Source organism: Staurois parvus, unplaced genomic scaffold (assembly GCF_062004578.1).
Source record: "Staurois parvus isolate SC_StPar_1 unplaced genomic scaffold, SC_StPar_1.0 ptg001289l, whole genome shotgun sequence".
Lineage (NCBI taxonomy): Eukaryota > Metazoa > Chordata > Amphibia > Anura > Ranidae > Staurois > Staurois parvus.
This window is the reverse complement of record NW_028319085.1, coordinates 47572-63543: the sequence shown is the minus strand read 5'-3', so window position 1 is coordinate 63543 and position 15972 is coordinate 47572. Positions and strand designations below refer to the sequence as shown.

Here is a 15972-nt window from a genome sequence, read left to right as displayed (position 1 = left end):
GCTGGTGCAAAGTGGCAAAGGAACCCCTGGCCTCCTCTGGAGGAACCCTGCTCTGGGGTATCTGCTTTCAGTAAATGGCGGTTTTGTGTCATCTTCAGGCCTAAATATTTTTTTTCAAATGTGTGCAGAAACAGCTCGCAGTGACAAGGTAAAACTGCTTTGACATGTGGTGAGCAGTATGATTGCTTGGATCCTGCCTGGGGACACGCCACATTTCACTTTTTTTTTTTTTTTTTTTTTTTTTTTCCCAGTTGCACCATTCACTTTTAAAGCCTTGCAGTGTTGCCTATAGTTCCCCATTCATTGCCTAGCTCCAGGGTGCTGGTGACAACCAGTGTTTGTGCAATGTGTAAATTCAAATTATTAAACCACCCCCCCCCCACATACTAAATTCACAGCCCTGAAGTGCACGTCGGTATCAGAGGCATCACTGCTGCTCTGTCCAGGCCTTGTAAATGTTGTGTCCCTGGACACTGGTGACATGACTGCCATTGCCTGACCGTGTGGTACAGAGTCACTAGGGGAGGTATAAAGTGCAGTATTTTGATGCAGGAAAAGTCATGACCAGACGCATAGGCTGGCCATACATCATACAATTTGTTTTCTTTGTGGTTTAGATTTGCCAAAAACTGTAACAGGTCAAACGTAACACTTTCAATTGTATCCAATCAGGCCGGCTCTTGCACTACATAGTTGAAGGTAAATCTAATGGAAATTGGGCAGTAAATTGTATAGTGTGTGGCCAGCTATAGTTGATCCTGAGTCTTTGCACCTGAAATGGTTTTTCTATTTAGAAGCTTCATGTACTCGCTGTATATCCTTCACAACAATCATTGTATTTCAGGGGAAAGAAATATGGTGAGACAGCAGACCAGTGTGCAGATGCCTTCTTCTCCTATGGCATGGCTCTCCTGGAACTGGCCCGGTAAGCAGTCAGCCCTGATAACTGAGAAATCGAACACTGAACTCTGAGATGCACTAATATTGTCTAATACAAGTTGCATCTTGGTGTTCCTGTAGAAGACTGGTCACTCCTGTGCTCTGCTTGTACAAGGTGACTGGTCTGGTCTCCACCCTCCTGTAGTGGGTGGAGCCTGCCAGGTCCCTTACACAGCTTTCTGCAGACTAAGTGCATGAGTGATGTCACTGCTACTTTTTTTACCCCCCCCCCCATTCTGGGTTGCAGAAGCTTGGTGCACAATGTATTTAGCCCTTTGACTAATCCTGGAGCACATTATTGAATGTTTGCCCAGAGTTCAATCACAGCACAGAATGAGCCACATCTATGATGCTGATCAGATTAAACTTTTCTGAGCAGAATGGAGAACGGTGTCCTGGGAAATGCCTTGGAAGGGATGCCTGAGGATGAAGAGGAAGATGGTGAGAAGGATGATGACCCCAATATCCCCAGTGCTGCTAATCTAGACGGTAAGGTCTTCGCTGCAGGTAAAACTGTGCCAAACTGTAATAGTCAGTCTTCCTGAGATGACAAGAGAACATGAAAGTAACAGCAGCAAGTCCCTGACTGGGCCCCCCCCCTCATAGACATGGAATGAGGCCTGGCATAACACTGGACTACCAGATGCCTGTCCTGGATGACATCTCACCCCTTCCCTGTGCCATCTACACTGCAGGCAGAACATAACTGCACACTGCCTTCTATTGTCTACATTGGCCATTCAGGTTATGAGGCTGGAATATGGTGGCTATAGAGGCTGGGCAGCATGTCTGCCTTCCTGGCCACTCGGCAGTTGCAGGTTTAGGGTTCTGAGGACGGGCTTTAATTCATTGTAGGGTCTTCAACTGTAACAATCCAGAGGAAGAAAACGCTTAATTCTGGAAATTGCACTTACTCTGGTAAGGGGGATTTCCAATTGCATATTCCTAGACTGAATTTTACATTAAAGCAGAACTTCATCAGACAACAGTTGTGCTGGATGGCTTCAGGCTGTCCTTTTGCAGGCAGAGCTATTTAAAACATTAAGTTCCTACACTGTGTAGAATCCGGTATTACTGCATTCTAACCTGGCTCTGCACATGATCAGTTGTGCTTTTTTTTCTTTTTTTTTTGTGCTGTGCTGGAAATGTAGAGGCTGATCTGACATCTGCCTAAAAACTTGATGTTGCTTTGGGCTTCAGGGATTAAAAAAATTAATGTGTTGGTTTTTTTACATGAGCTACATTGCTTGGGTGTTTATTACCTACTCTGGTAGTCTGCTTCTGGCAACTACTTTTTGCTGTGTATTTGGTTTACACCCACACCAATATTAGGTGTAATCTTTGAGTTCATTAATGGGTTACCCCCGCCTTACACTTTGGTTATAATATAGGTACTCTACCCCATAGTATTCAAAAATGTAAATATACCACACTTTAGGCAACAGTTCTCTGCAAACTTAGTTATAACTAGCTCCCATGGTGGGACAGTTCCACACTTCAGCTACTAAAGCCATAGAGGCCAAACCTTTTTCCTGCAGGTATGACGGGTGGCCCTTTGCTGCACAATACTAAAGCCATAGAGGCCAAACCTTTTTCCTGCAGGTATGACGGGTGGCCCTTTGCTGCACAATACTAAAGCCATAGAGGCCAAACCTTTTTCCTGCAGGTATGACGGGTGGCCCTTTGCTGCACAATACTAAAGCCATAGAGGCCAAACCTTTTTCCTGCAGGTATGACGGGTGGCCCTTTGCTGCACAATACTAAAGCCATAGAGGCCAAACCTTTTTCCTGCAGGTATGAAGGGTGGCCCTTTGCTGCACAATACTTCAGCTACTAAAGCCAGAGGCCAAACCTTTTTCCTGCAGGTATGACGGGTGGCCCTTTGCTGCACAATACTAAAGCCAGAGGCCAAACCTTTTTCCTGCAGGTATGACGGGTGGCCCTTTGCTGCACAATACTAAAGCCATAGAGGCCAAACCTTTTTCCTGCAGGTATGACGGGTGGCCCTTTGCTGCACAATATTGTATCTCCCTTAACTGCCCTATTAAACAGGAACTGAGTCAGCAGATAAACCTCATTTTCTGAACAAAGTGTTACTAAACCCACAACAGTGACATCATTCCGTAGATTCAGTAAAGCATGCTGGTTATACTCGCTGTGGAACCCAAGGGGTTAATCCTCCATTATGTAAAGGCCATTTGATCCTGACTTCTCTGCTCCTTATTAAATTGTCCACTTATCTCCTGATAAGACAGACTGAACTGTAGCCATTCTGCACATGCTCAGTTTGGTGTGTAGAGAACCAGCAAACCCAAATGCTCCTGCTCTTGGGGGTGGACTCGATGCTACAACCACATTAAGAATGTCCTGGAACATTCACACCTTGCTGCCCTTATAGATCGGGGGAATCCAAATATACTGAATGAGGAAAGAACAAACAGAGGGCGCACAGGCCTAGGTATTACCATAAAAAATGAAGTAGGTGTTGTACTCACAAATGACAGTCAAGGCACATCAAAGAACAGCTGGGTGAACACTGCGCTGAGTAATAGTCCCGCAATAGGGAGTGGTGACATCCAATAGGCTGATGCATTTTGAGGACTTGTCTCTTCCTCTATTTCTTAAACCATTTTATGGTAATGCACTAGGCCTGTGCGCCCTGTTTGTTCTTTCCTCATTTAGTTTGGTGTGGATTGCTAAAGGTTTTTCTTGTGTATGGGATCAGCAAAGGGCCAATCACCCCGCCCAGAGGTCAGGGGTTCTGCATTCGACTCCATTTCATCGTGGGCCGTATCGGCATTATTTCCCTCAAAGGGCTGGTTTTATCTGTAAGACTAAATGTCTAGAGCAACTCGCCCCCCCCATTACATCAGATGTCAAGGATCCCACACCCCCCCCATTACCTCAGATGTCAAGGATCCCACACCCTCCCTAACATCACCATGCATCTCTTTTGGGGGCAGAGCTGGAAAGCAGTGCATTGTCTGGAGGAGTAGTCGGTAACCAGTCTGCTGGATGCTGAGACCAGGGGAGGCAGAGATGAGGGTGCTAAGTTGCAGAGGAGCAGGATTTGGTGGAAGAGTTCTCTGCTGCTGACTGCTGAGACAAGGTGGGGGTGGAGACAATGGGGTACCTGCAGAAGAGGTTGAAGGGGCCACATGAAATGGTTTTGAGGGCTGGATTTGGCCCACAGGCCTTGTGTTTGCTCTAGGACACAGGTATCAAAGTGAGAACTCCTCCTACAAGCTGTAACCAGTGCTCTGCTGGACACTGATAGTAAAGTCACAAGATTGCTATATACTGCTGCTGATTAGGTATTTAGCAGTTTATTTTTTACTAAAATTGCCTTTTCATGTACTGTGGGGTCCCAGATATCAGGCTCGGGAGTTTAACACTTTAAAGCAGAATTGAACCCTCCTATCCTGTATAGCCAAGGAAGCTGCTTCTGTTTGATCTGCAAGTGTGATCGGTTGTAACTCCAGCCCTTTCATGTCTGAGAACACTAGCACATGTGACAGTTGGCAATCCTGGCATTCCAGGAACTTTTATAACCATTACATTGATGGCTTTAATTCCACTTTGATTTACTGGGCTTCAGCAAAATGGCGGCTGCTTCAAGCAATGAGTTACACTGGAGGAAATTTACAGCACAATGACTTTGGTAGCAGAATTGTGGAATGTGTTCCTTGCCAAAACATTTATTTATGGATTTCACTTAGGTTCAGTCTTTACATAGCGGAGTTCCTCCATGCCCCTTCATTTAGTTGCCCTTTTCCCTCAGTTCCTAATATCCTCTTTGGAGCATGCTCAGTTCAGTTTTGGGCATCAGTAATGAGTGCGAAGCCAATGTCTCTGGCCACAATCTCCCATACAGGGCTAATCTCTGGGCTGTCCTGTAATACAAGCCAGTGTCCTGCTTGTTCTGGAAGCGCAGACATTAACATACCAGGACTTCCAGATCCCTCAGACTTGCCCTGATGTACTCCTAGATTGCATGTTTTGTAGCTCCATACATGTAAATGTAATGCTTTTGCAAATTGGTCCCATCAGTAAAAGAGAGGGCTTTCTCTCCACAACTTCTAGAGAAAGAAAGGGAGCAGTTAAGAGAGCAGGTCTATGATGCCATGGCTGAACCAGAGAAGCCGGAGAAATCTGCCGAAGAGACCAAGACTAACGGAAAGGCAGAGAATGGCGACGTGGACATGGAAGAGGTGGACAAGCCATCTGAAGAGAAAATGGAAGAAACTCCTGTGTCCAGCTCTGAGAAGGTGGATAAAGGTGAGAAGAGCGCTGCTGTGACTGAAGAGAAGGGTGAGGCTGTGACTAAAGAGAAGAGCACAGATGAATCCAAGGATCAGGAGAAGAGTGCAGAGGAATCTAAGAAAGAAAAGAGCGCAAAGGCAGAAGAGAAGAGCACTGAGGAATCAAAGGGTAAGAGCGCCAAGGCAGAGAAGAGCACCAAGGAATCAAAGGGAAAGAGCACAGAGGCAGCAAAGGCAGAAGAGAAGAGCACTGAAGAATCAAAGGAAGAGAAGAGCGCAAAGGCAGAAGAGAGCACTGAGGAATCAAAGGGAGAGAAGAGCACAGAGGCAGAAAAGAGCACTGAGGAATCTAAGGATGAGAAGAGTGTAAAGGCAGAAGAGAAGAGTGCAGAGGCAAAGAGCACCAAGGAATCAAAGGGTGAGAAGAGCACAGAGGCAGCAAAGGCAGAAGAGAGCACTGAAGAATCTAAGGGTGACAAGAGTGCAAAGGCAGAAGAGAAGAGTGCAGAGAAGAGCGCCAAGGAATCAAAGGGTGAGAAGAGCGCAAAGGCAGAGGGCACTGAGGAATCGAAGGGAGAGAAGAGTGCAAAGGCAGAAGAGAAGAGCACTGAGAAATCAAAGGATGAAGAGACAGAAGCCGCAAAGAAAGTGGAGTCCTCTGAACCTGCAGCTCAGGAAGCTGACTCTTCTACCCCCGCTGACCCTGAACCCCCATCACAGGAGCCTGAAGAATCTAAACCCCCTGCTGAAGAAACGGAGGGTGCCAAACCCCCGGCTGAGGAGGAGGCGGCTTCAAAGGAACAGCCCGAGGGGCAGGATGCCAAAGCTGCGGATGAGGAAGCTGAGCCAATGGAGGGCGAAGAAGGTAACTGAGGGGGATGTGACTTTTCTGGGTGTCAGGAGGTGAAGATGGCCTCTTCCCTGTCTTCCTAATGCCTGCAGAACCCTAAGTCACAGGCATGGCTAATAAAACTGATGTCAGCCGATGGTCTGGAGAGTTCCTGCACCTGAGTCTGAAGTCAGAAGTCTGATCACTACTTCACCCAGTCTGGTGTTGGTGTCACAGCAGCCGCTCTGCTACACATAGCCTAGCCCTAGTCACACTGCATGTTGATTACACCAATGCCTCTGCCCCGTCCCCGATGGCAGCTTCTGTATCTAAACCTGTGCTCCTTCCTTTTATAGAGGGAGAAGGCGCTGAATCTGAGGATGGCGAGGAGAACGAAGGATCAGAAGAGAAGGTAGTGTACGGCACTTCATATGTAGCACTGGACTAGCTTGGTCCGACATCAGTCCATCTAGTTCAACCAATGATTATAGATGCTGCTGTACCTGTAGTCCCTGTCAGGAGCTTACGTTCAAGGGTCCCTGTCATGTATGCACACATACCAGAGCCAATTTACTATCGTATCATGGGAGTGCTGGAGGAAAGCAGAACACAATGGTACATGCAAGCTCCATAGTTGCTGTCGGCACGCTCTGGACTGGTCAGCACTTCCAAAATAAGTCCAGTAGCCCAATTTAAATGTCAGTACAGGGTATACTGGGGGTTGGGCAAAAAAATGGTCTCCAAGATTGGCACATGTGACAGTGACCACATGTTGGCAGTGGAAGCAGGAATTGTGTTCCATTCTCTTGTGTCTGCTGTGCGGTGGGACTCCTAGCTGATGGATGATGGGACTCCCTCATTCAGTAAGTCATATCAGTTTAACCCCTCACCTACTGGTCACTTTTACCCTTTCCTGCCCAGGCCATTTTTCAGTTTACAGCGCTGTCACTTTGACAATTGCAACACTGTACTCATATGACATTTTATTTAATTACCAAAAGAAAGCTCTAGTGATGTAATCACCACTGGGGTGTTTTGCACTATAAAAAAGCTAAATATTTAGCAAAATTTAATAAACTTTTCCAACAGGCCACTTTTCTTTGGCACTGGTGGGCATTGACGAGGTACTGATATGCAGCAGTGATGGGTGGCACTGCAGGGGGGGTGGCAGGTTCTTGACAGGGGTTATAACCCTCCCTTACTCTAACTAAATACTGGGTTATGGCAGAGCCAAAACTAGAACGAAGGCAAAATTTCTCACATTTAGTAGTTATAGTGGTGCATCGAAATGAGCATTCTGGAACCGAAAACTCAAAATGCTGAAAACCAAAATGCACCATTTTTAAAAATATATATTTAAAAAAATACTTTAACTACCCCAATTTTTTTGTAAAATATGAAAGTATGTTACAACAAGTAAATGGATAACAAATGTGACACGCTTTAAAATTGCACACGCTTGTGGCCTCAAACTGCAGTAAAATCTCCATGGGTGATGCTTTAACTTTACACTGCTGACCTGTAGACATTTTAGAGGCCTAGTGAGAATTGCTCTCGCTCCAACATTTGTGGCAATACCTCAGCTGTGGGCACCAAAATGGTTGGCAGTACTAGTCGTTGGTTCAAATCCCAGCCACAGCACCTCCTGCCTGGAGTTTGCATGTTTTCCCTGTGCCTGCGTGGGTTTCCTCCCACACTCCAAAGACATGCTGGTAGGTTAATTGGATCCTGTCTAAATTGGCCCTTGTATGTGTGAGTTGGGGATCTTGGATTTGTACGCCCCTTGAGGGTTAGGGACTGATGTGAATGTACAATATATAAAGCGCTGCATAAATTGACAGTGCTATAGAAGTTCCTGAAATGTGTGGTTTGCCCACTTGTGTGGGGGCGTGGCCTGTGTATGCATTCACCAGGGTGACGGGTATATATTTTGGGACAGTGCAAAACATTTCACTTTTATTCTTACAAGGAATGCATGTCACCCTTGTGATGGTGACATTGACCCCATATCTCTCCATAAAGAGGACCTAATTAATGCTAAGAGCCCACATCTCTCCTCTGCAATCTAAAGCGTTAGATGAAAAAACATCCTAGTGCTAGAAAATTTCCAGAACTGGAAGTGACATCACTCCAGTCCTCCAAGGGCATAGAGATGAGTGGAGGCCATCTTTCCCTCACTAATCTATGCCCAGCACTGGGATTGTTAGTAGTTCTCAGCCTTACCCAAGAAACCATCAAACCATTTCAGTGCTGGGCATAGGTTAGTGAGGGAAAGATGGCCTCCACTCATCTCTATGCCCTTGGAGGACTGGAGTGATGTCACTTCCAGTTCTGGCCAATTTTTTTATAGCACTAGATGGATTTTTTTTTTTTCTATTTAGATTGCAGAGGAGAGATGTGGGGGGGTCTTAGAAATAATTAGTGACATTGACCCCATATCTCTCCATACATACTCCAAGGGATACATGCATTCCTTGTATGAATAAAAGTGAAATGTTTTGCACTGTCCCAAAAAAACACACACCGCACTGATACGGGTGCTAAAAACCCTGCCCCCTCACTTTGATGGTTTCTTGGGTAAGGCTGAGGTGAGGATTGGCGAGGGGGCAGAGTTTTTAGCACCTGTATCAGTGCTGTGTTGGGGTTTTAATGCAGTCTGGCCCCCTAAAGTCTGCAGGGCAGTAAAGCAGCAATTAAGGATGTTTGGGGACCCCTGGAATAGGGTAGCATTATTCTGCTGTAGGCATACACCTTTGATCAGAGAATTGCGTGGTGCCGTGTAGGACGGTGTGATCAGCGTTGCGTGGTGCCGTGTAGGACGGTGTGATCAGCGTTGCGTGGTGCCGTGTAGGACGGTGTGATCAGCGTTGCGTGGTGCCGTGTAGGACGGTGTGATCAGCGTTGCGTGGTGCCGTGTAGGACGGTGTGATCAGCGTTGCGTGGTGCCGTGTAGGACGGTGTGATCAGCGTTGCGTGGTGCCGTGTAGGACGGTGTGATCAGCGTTGCGTGGTGCCGTGTAGGACGGTGTGATCAGCGTTGCGTGGTGCCCTGTAGGACGGTGTGATCAGCGTTGCGTGGTGCCGTGTAGGACGGTGTGATCAGCGTTGCGTGGTGCCGTGTAGGACGGTGTGATCAGCGTTGCGTGGTGCCGTGTAGGACGGTGTGATCAGCGTTGCGTGGTGCCGTGTAGGACGGTGTGATCAGCGTTGCGTGGTGCCGTGTAGGACGGTGTGATCAGCGTTGCGTGGTGCCGTGTAGGACGGTGTGATCAGCGTTGCGTGGTGCCGTGTAGGACGGTGTGATCAGCGTTGCGTGGTGCCGTGTAGGACGGTGTGATCAGCGTTGCGTGGTGCCGTGTAGGACGGTGTGATCAGCGTTGCGTGGTGCCGTGTAGGACGGTGTGATCAGCGTTGCGTGGTGCCGTGTAGGACGGTGTGATCAGCGTTGCGTGGTGCCGTGTAGGACGGTGTGATCAGCGTTGCGTGGTGCCGTGTAGGACGGTGTGATCAGCGTTGCGTGGTGCCGTGTAGGACGGTGTGATCAGCGTTGCGTGGTGCCGTGTAGGACGGTGTGATCAGCGTTGCGTGGTGCCGTGTAGGACGGTGTGATCAGCGTTGCGTGGTGCCGTGTAGGACGGTGTGATCAGCGTTGCGTGGTGCCGTGTAGGACGGTGTGATCAGCGTTGCGTGGTGCCGTGTAGGACGGTGTGATCAGCGTTGCGTGGTGCCGTGGAGGACGGTGTGATCAGCGTTGCGTGGTGCCGTGTAGGACGGTGTGATCAGCGTTGCGTGGTGCCGTGTAGGACGGTGTGATCAGCGTTGCGTGGTGCCGTGGAGGACGGTGTGATCAGCGTTGCCGCGTAGTACAGTAACGAGGATCCTTTATTTTTAGGAGAATGATGAGGAAGATGTCGGCAATCTGCAACTAGCCTGGGAGATGCTGGACCTTTCCAAGGTTATATTCAAGAGGTAAGTCATGCTGTGATTGCTTTTCAGTGGCTGAGGGTTCTAGTTTACTTCTGTATGTGAAGTTGCTTATTGGACAGCTCAGTCTTTTGGGGCAAATGTCCAATGAGGATGATGGGAAAGCAGATTATTCTGATTGTAAAGTGCCATGAAATGTCTTGCAGGCAGGAGAACAAGGAATCCCAGCTGAAGGCAGCACAAGCTCATCTGAAGCTGGGAGAAGTCAGCATAGAATCAGGTGAGATCATTGAAGACGTCCAGGTCCAGCTTTGTCTGCCGTGTGGTAACCTTGCCGTGTGGTAACCTTGCCGTGTGGTAACCTTGCCGTGTGGTAACCTTGCCGTGTGGTAACCTTGCCGTGTGGTAACCTTGCCGTGTGGTAACCTTGCCGTGTGGCGTGTGTGGTAACCTTGCCTATTCCTGTCATAGAGAACTACAGTCAGGCAGTAGATGATTTCCTCGCATGTCTGAACATCCAGAAAGGGCACTTAGAAGAGCATGACCGACTCCTTGCGGAGACCCACTACCAGCTCGGCCTGGCCTACCAGTACAGCAGCAAGCATGACAGCGCCATATCCCACTTCACCCAGTCCACCGAGGCCATAGAGAAGAGAGTGGGTGAGTACACGAGCCTCACATGGTGCTAATGATCCCCCATGACAGATGGCAAAAAACCAATCAGATTGGACCTAGAGATTCAGAATGGGGGAGGGGGGAGTCTGGTTTGGCTTTGATAAAGGGCTGTGTAAAGCTAGCCATCATACTTCTTCTTTTTTTTTTTTTTTTTTTTTTTTTTTATACTATGTAGTATCAATACTGCTTTTCTTGGACCTTTAACCCCTCACCTACCTGGCACTTCTACCCCCTTCCTGCCCAGGCCAATTTTCAGCTTTCAGCACTGTTTACCTTTAAAAATGTTATAGGTACAGTGTTGCATGCCTGTGCAATTGTCACTTTTTTGCAAAGCTTTTGGTGGATTTACTTGCTGCTGGGTTTTTTGCCTTAGAAACACTCATTTTTGACTTTGTTTTATATTTAAATTTTGTAAACCAGTTTTTCTCCTTCACTGTGCGTTTGAGGCAGCACTGATAATCGGTGCCCTGATTAGTGCCGATCCATCCTGACAATTGCCGGTTTATCGGCAGTACTTTCCTCACGCTGTGACAGTGAGGAGAGTGCAGCTGATAACCAGCAACTGCATTTACTGGTCTGCTGTCATTGGACACCGGTGATCATGTGGTAAAAGGCTGCTGTGATTTGCCTTATAGCACATTGTGTGATCAGCTGTCTTTAGAACATGGCAATCCGATTCACTGGGTGCACGCCCCAAGGGGCACACAGGAGGGCATGTTCTGGGAGGACATCATGACTCCCTCCCAGAACTGGACAACCATGCTGTAGCCGTCCAGCTATAGTGCGGTTGGCAAGTGGTTAAAGGGGGTACACCCCAAAAGCTTGTCCTGAAAATTGTATGGTGCAAGTTCTGTGAATGGGTAAATGTTTGATCACAAGTGCACTAATACAGCTACAAGCAACTATGTGGTACAAGGGCCTGTCTGAGGGGGTGAAATCGCTTTAACAGACCAGTGTCTTTAATAAATGACCTTTAACCCACCATGGGTGTATCACCACATACAGACCTGCAGGGTTGTCTGCACCCAGACTGGCCTAACAATCACCTGTTCCCTTCCGCAGCTCTGCTCACAGAACAATTGGAGAAGGCTGCCAGCGAATCCACCGAGGAACTTCAGAAGGAGATGGATGAATTGAAGGGACTCCTTCCAGATATCAAGGAGAAGATCGAAGACTCCAAAGAAGCACAGAAAACTGCAGAAGCAACAGAAAAGGCACTTAAAGAGACTTTGGTTAGTAACTGCAGATCTGTACACTGATCAACAGATTTGTCATAAAACAATTTCCTGCACTACAAAGATGGCAGATCAAAGCCTGGCCTGATGGAAACCACTTCACACATGAATGGGGTGCAGCCAGCAGATCAAAGCCCCCCTACAGTGGCCCTGTTGCGGTGCTGTGCCCCCCTACAGTGGCCCTGTTGCGGTGCTGTGCCCCCCTACAGTGGCCCTGTTGCGGTGCTGTGCCCCCCTACAGTGGCCCTGTTGCGGTGCTGTGCCCCCCTAGGCAGCACGTTAACTTCCTAGCGGTAACCCCGATCCACTCTCAGGATTACTATAGTGTAACTTAACTTTTTCCTGCAATCCAGCCAATGCTGGCATCTGTCTTGTGGGTTCCCTTCCCTGCAAGCATTGATGGGGGGGGGGGGGGGGGGGCGCAGAGCTGGTGGGAGATTCAAAAAAGTAAAAACATGACACACAATACACTGTAATCTGTTAGGATTACATTACTGTATCATTTCACCTGTCCCTCACCCTGCCTGCACTTTACCATTTCTGCCTGGAAGCTTGAACGTCCATGGCATCCAAAATGTTAGGTTAACAGCAATTTTAGACCAACTAGAAAACCGCAATTGGTGAATTAGAATCTCTTGCAGAATTGAGAGAATGATTCGTGGGGGGAAATTCATCACACTGAAACCGACAGTCGGTTCTGCAACTGAGATCAGATGTGTGAACTTGATGCTACATTCCAAATTTCAGTGTTCTTTGGTTTGAAACTTGAAATAAAAAAAATTATAAAAATTCAATGCAATCAAACGTTATCATACCCGGGATGTTTACTGGATTCTTAAGAATAGCTCACTTAAAAATATATGCAAAAATTACAGGCCTACAATATATGCAAAAATTACAGGCCTACAATATATGCAAAAATTACAGGCCTACAATATATGCAAAAATTACAGGCCTACAATATATGCAAAAATTACAGGCCTACAATATATGCAAAAATTACAGGCCTACAATATATGCAAAAATTACAGGCCTACAATATATGCAAAAATTACAGGCCTACAATATATGCAAAAATTACAGGCCTACAATATATGCAAAAATTACAGGCCTACAATATATGCAAAAATTACAGGCCTACAATATATGCAAAAATTACAGGCCTACAATATATGCAAAAATTACAGGCCTACAATATATGCAAAAATTACAGGCCTACAATATATGCAAAAATTACAGGCCTACAATATATGCAAAAATTACAGGCCTACAATATATGCAAAAATTACAGGCCTACAATATATGCAAAAATTACAGGCCTACAATATATGCAAAAATTACAGGCCTACAATATATGCAAAAATTACAGGCCTACAATATATGCAAAAATTACAGGCCTACAATATATGCAAAAATTACAGGCCTACAATATATGCAAAAATTACAGGCCTACAATATATGCAAAAATTACAGGCCTACAATATATGCAAAAATTACAGGCCTACAATATATGCAAAAATTACAGGCCTACAATATATGCAAAAATTACAGGCCTACAATATATGCAAAAATTACAGGCCTACAATATATGCAAAAATTACAGGCCTACAATATATGCAAAAATTACAGGCCTACAATATATGCAAAAATTACAGGCCTACAATATATGCAAAAATTACAGGCCTACAATATATGCAAAAATTACAGGCCTACAATATAAAACAAAAATTACAGGCCTACAATATAAAACAAATTTCCATGCTAAACAATGTACCGCTTTGACATTCAAAAATAAACCTAATCAGACTGCCAATGAGGTTAAGGGCACAAGAGTGCTGTAGCTGGTGGGTTGTCACTTGTGTTAGGCTAGTTACCCATGTCAGCCCATCGCTCTCACCATAGCAGCTCCACTAGTCTTGTAATAAGGTTCTTCAAAGGAAAAATGTGACTTTGGAGGCTAAACTGCACACTTGCAAAAGTGTGGCACAAATTGCAGAAACTTTCTGTTCCCCTGCTGTACGCTTCAAATTGTTCCCCCTGCTGTACGCTTCAAATTGTTCCCCCTGCTGTACGCTTCAAATTGTTCCCCCTGCTGTACGCTTCAAATTGTTCCCCCTGCTGTACGCTTCAAATTGTTCCCCCTGCTGTACGCTTCAAATTGTTCCCCCTGCTGTACGCTTCAAATTGTTCCCCCTGCTGTACGCTTCAAATTGTTCCCCCTGCTGTACGCTTCAAATTGTTCCCCCTGCTGTACGCTTCAAATTGTTCCCCCTGCTGTACGCTTCAAATTGTTCCCCCTGCTGTACGCTTCAAATTGTTCCCCCTGCTGTACGCTTCAAATTGTTCCCCCTGCTGTACGCTTCAAATTGTTCCCCCTGCTGTACGCTTCAAATTGTTCCCCCTGCTGTACGCTTCAAATTGTTCCCCCTGCTGTACGCTTCAAATTGTTCCCCCTGCTGTACGCTTCAAATTGTTCCCCCTGCTGTACGCTTCAAATTGTTCCCCCTGCTGTACGCTTCAAATTGTTCCCCCTGCTGTACGCTTCAAATTGTTCCCCCTGCTGTACGCTTCAAATTGTTCCCCCTGCTGTACGCTTCAAATTGTTCCCCCTGCTGTACGCTTCAAATTGTTCCCCCTGCTGTACGCTTCAAATTGTTCCCCCTGCTGTACGCTTCAAATTGTTCCCCCTGCTGTACGCTTCAAATTGTTCCCCCTGCTGTACGCTTCAAATTGTTCCCCCTGCTGTACGCTTCAAATTGTTCCCCCTGCTGTACGCTTCAAATTGTTCCCCCTGCTGTACGCTTCAAATTGTTCTTAAAGAATGCTAAGTTTTTATTTGTTTCTCTAGATTGGAGGGTTATCTGGCTTCTCCCAAGAGAACGGAGGAACTTCATCGTCATCGGCCGTGCCTGCATCGGCTGTAAGCTGCTGACTTGTTTTGGCTTTGTAATGCTGACACATGGCCGAGCCTCTGACTGTCTTTTCTGTCCCTCAGGCTCCAGCAGAGAAGAGTGGGGACAGCACTGTACCCGTTACCAACTGCGTCTCTGACATCTCACATCTCGTGAGGAAGAAGGTGGGTCGGGATCCTTGAACATTGTATTGGGTCAATCTCGGCACCCACACTGACCCTTCTGCTTTTAGCCTATAAATTTCAACTAAAGGTCAAACTGGCGGCCTTCCAGCTGTTGTGAAACTACAAGTCCCATCATGCCTCTGCCTTTGGGAGTCATGCTTGTCAATCTTGCAATGCCTCATGGGACTTTTAGCTTGGCAACAGCTGGAGGGCCGCCAGTTTAACACCCGTGGGCTAAAGCAAATATAATGTGGTGCGGTCCAAACGTTGGCATCAGAGCTTTACTTGTTGGCAGTAGATCTGTTAGACCTCATTTCACCTAGTCTGGGTTAGAACACGGACACACCACAAAGCTTGACTTTGCATTCGGGGGTCGTACTTGCAATGCCTCAGGAGTTTCCAGCTGTTTCTAAGTCAAGTCACATGAGGCATTGCAAGCACAACCCCCAAATGCAGTTTGGCACCCCTGCCCTAGGAAGATGCATGATGGGACTTGCAGGTCAACAGCTTGGAAGGCTGCAGTTAATCACTTCAAGTTCCAGGAACAAGCAGTATTCCATTGGTCAGGTGTGAGCAGAGCCACACATTCCCACAATGAATGGATGGTAAGTCCTGTGTGGCAGGGAGTCCCCCCTAATGTTCTGTAGTTGGCATCACTTCCACCTGGGTACATACTTGGGACTGTTTGCAGGAGTCTGCCTATTGCAGTCATGACCAGGGGTGGACTGACCATTTGGAAACTTGGGCACTGCCTGGGGTCAGTAGGGGGCCCCATGAGATGCCCCTGGTACACTTTTTTTTTTTTTTTTTTCCCTTTTCTTAGGCTTTTGAGTTTGGCCAAGGACATGGGCCCCCTGATCCCCTATTGCCCGGGGGTCCATGAGTTGTCAGTCCACCCCTGTTGATGACATCTATCTCATGATCGATGGTGGTCTGCAGGTTTCATTGCATGTCCTGCTTGTAGAAGACTTCATTTATCAGCACAAATTAGTTGTCACCCTGTTAAATCCAATGCCACCCTCCATGGCCAGT

At 46.9% G+C, this 15972-nt stretch overlaps 1 protein-coding gene across 1 annotated transcript in view; it reads left to right on the top strand.

The window, feature by feature from the left end:
* Positions 1-15972, top strand: part of LOC149437417 (histone-binding protein N1/N2-like) — a 30400-nt gene that overhangs the window by 13611 nt on the left and 817 nt on the right. Inside the window, exons 4-13 of the mRNA XM_089660936.1 lie at positions 845-925; positions 1319-1428; positions 5023-6066; positions 6387-6442; positions 9923-9999; positions 10161-10234; positions 10426-10614; positions 11692-11861; positions 14713-14784; positions 14860-14940. Coding sequence (XP_089517062.1) covers positions 845-925; positions 1319-1428; positions 5023-6066; positions 6387-6442; positions 9923-9999; positions 10161-10234; positions 10426-10614; positions 11692-11861; positions 14713-14784; positions 14860-14940 — 1954 coding nt within the window. The remainder of the gene's footprint in view (positions 1-844; positions 926-1318; positions 1429-5022; positions 6067-6386; positions 6443-9922; positions 10000-10160; positions 10235-10425; positions 10615-11691; positions 11862-14712; positions 14785-14859; positions 14941-15972) is intronic.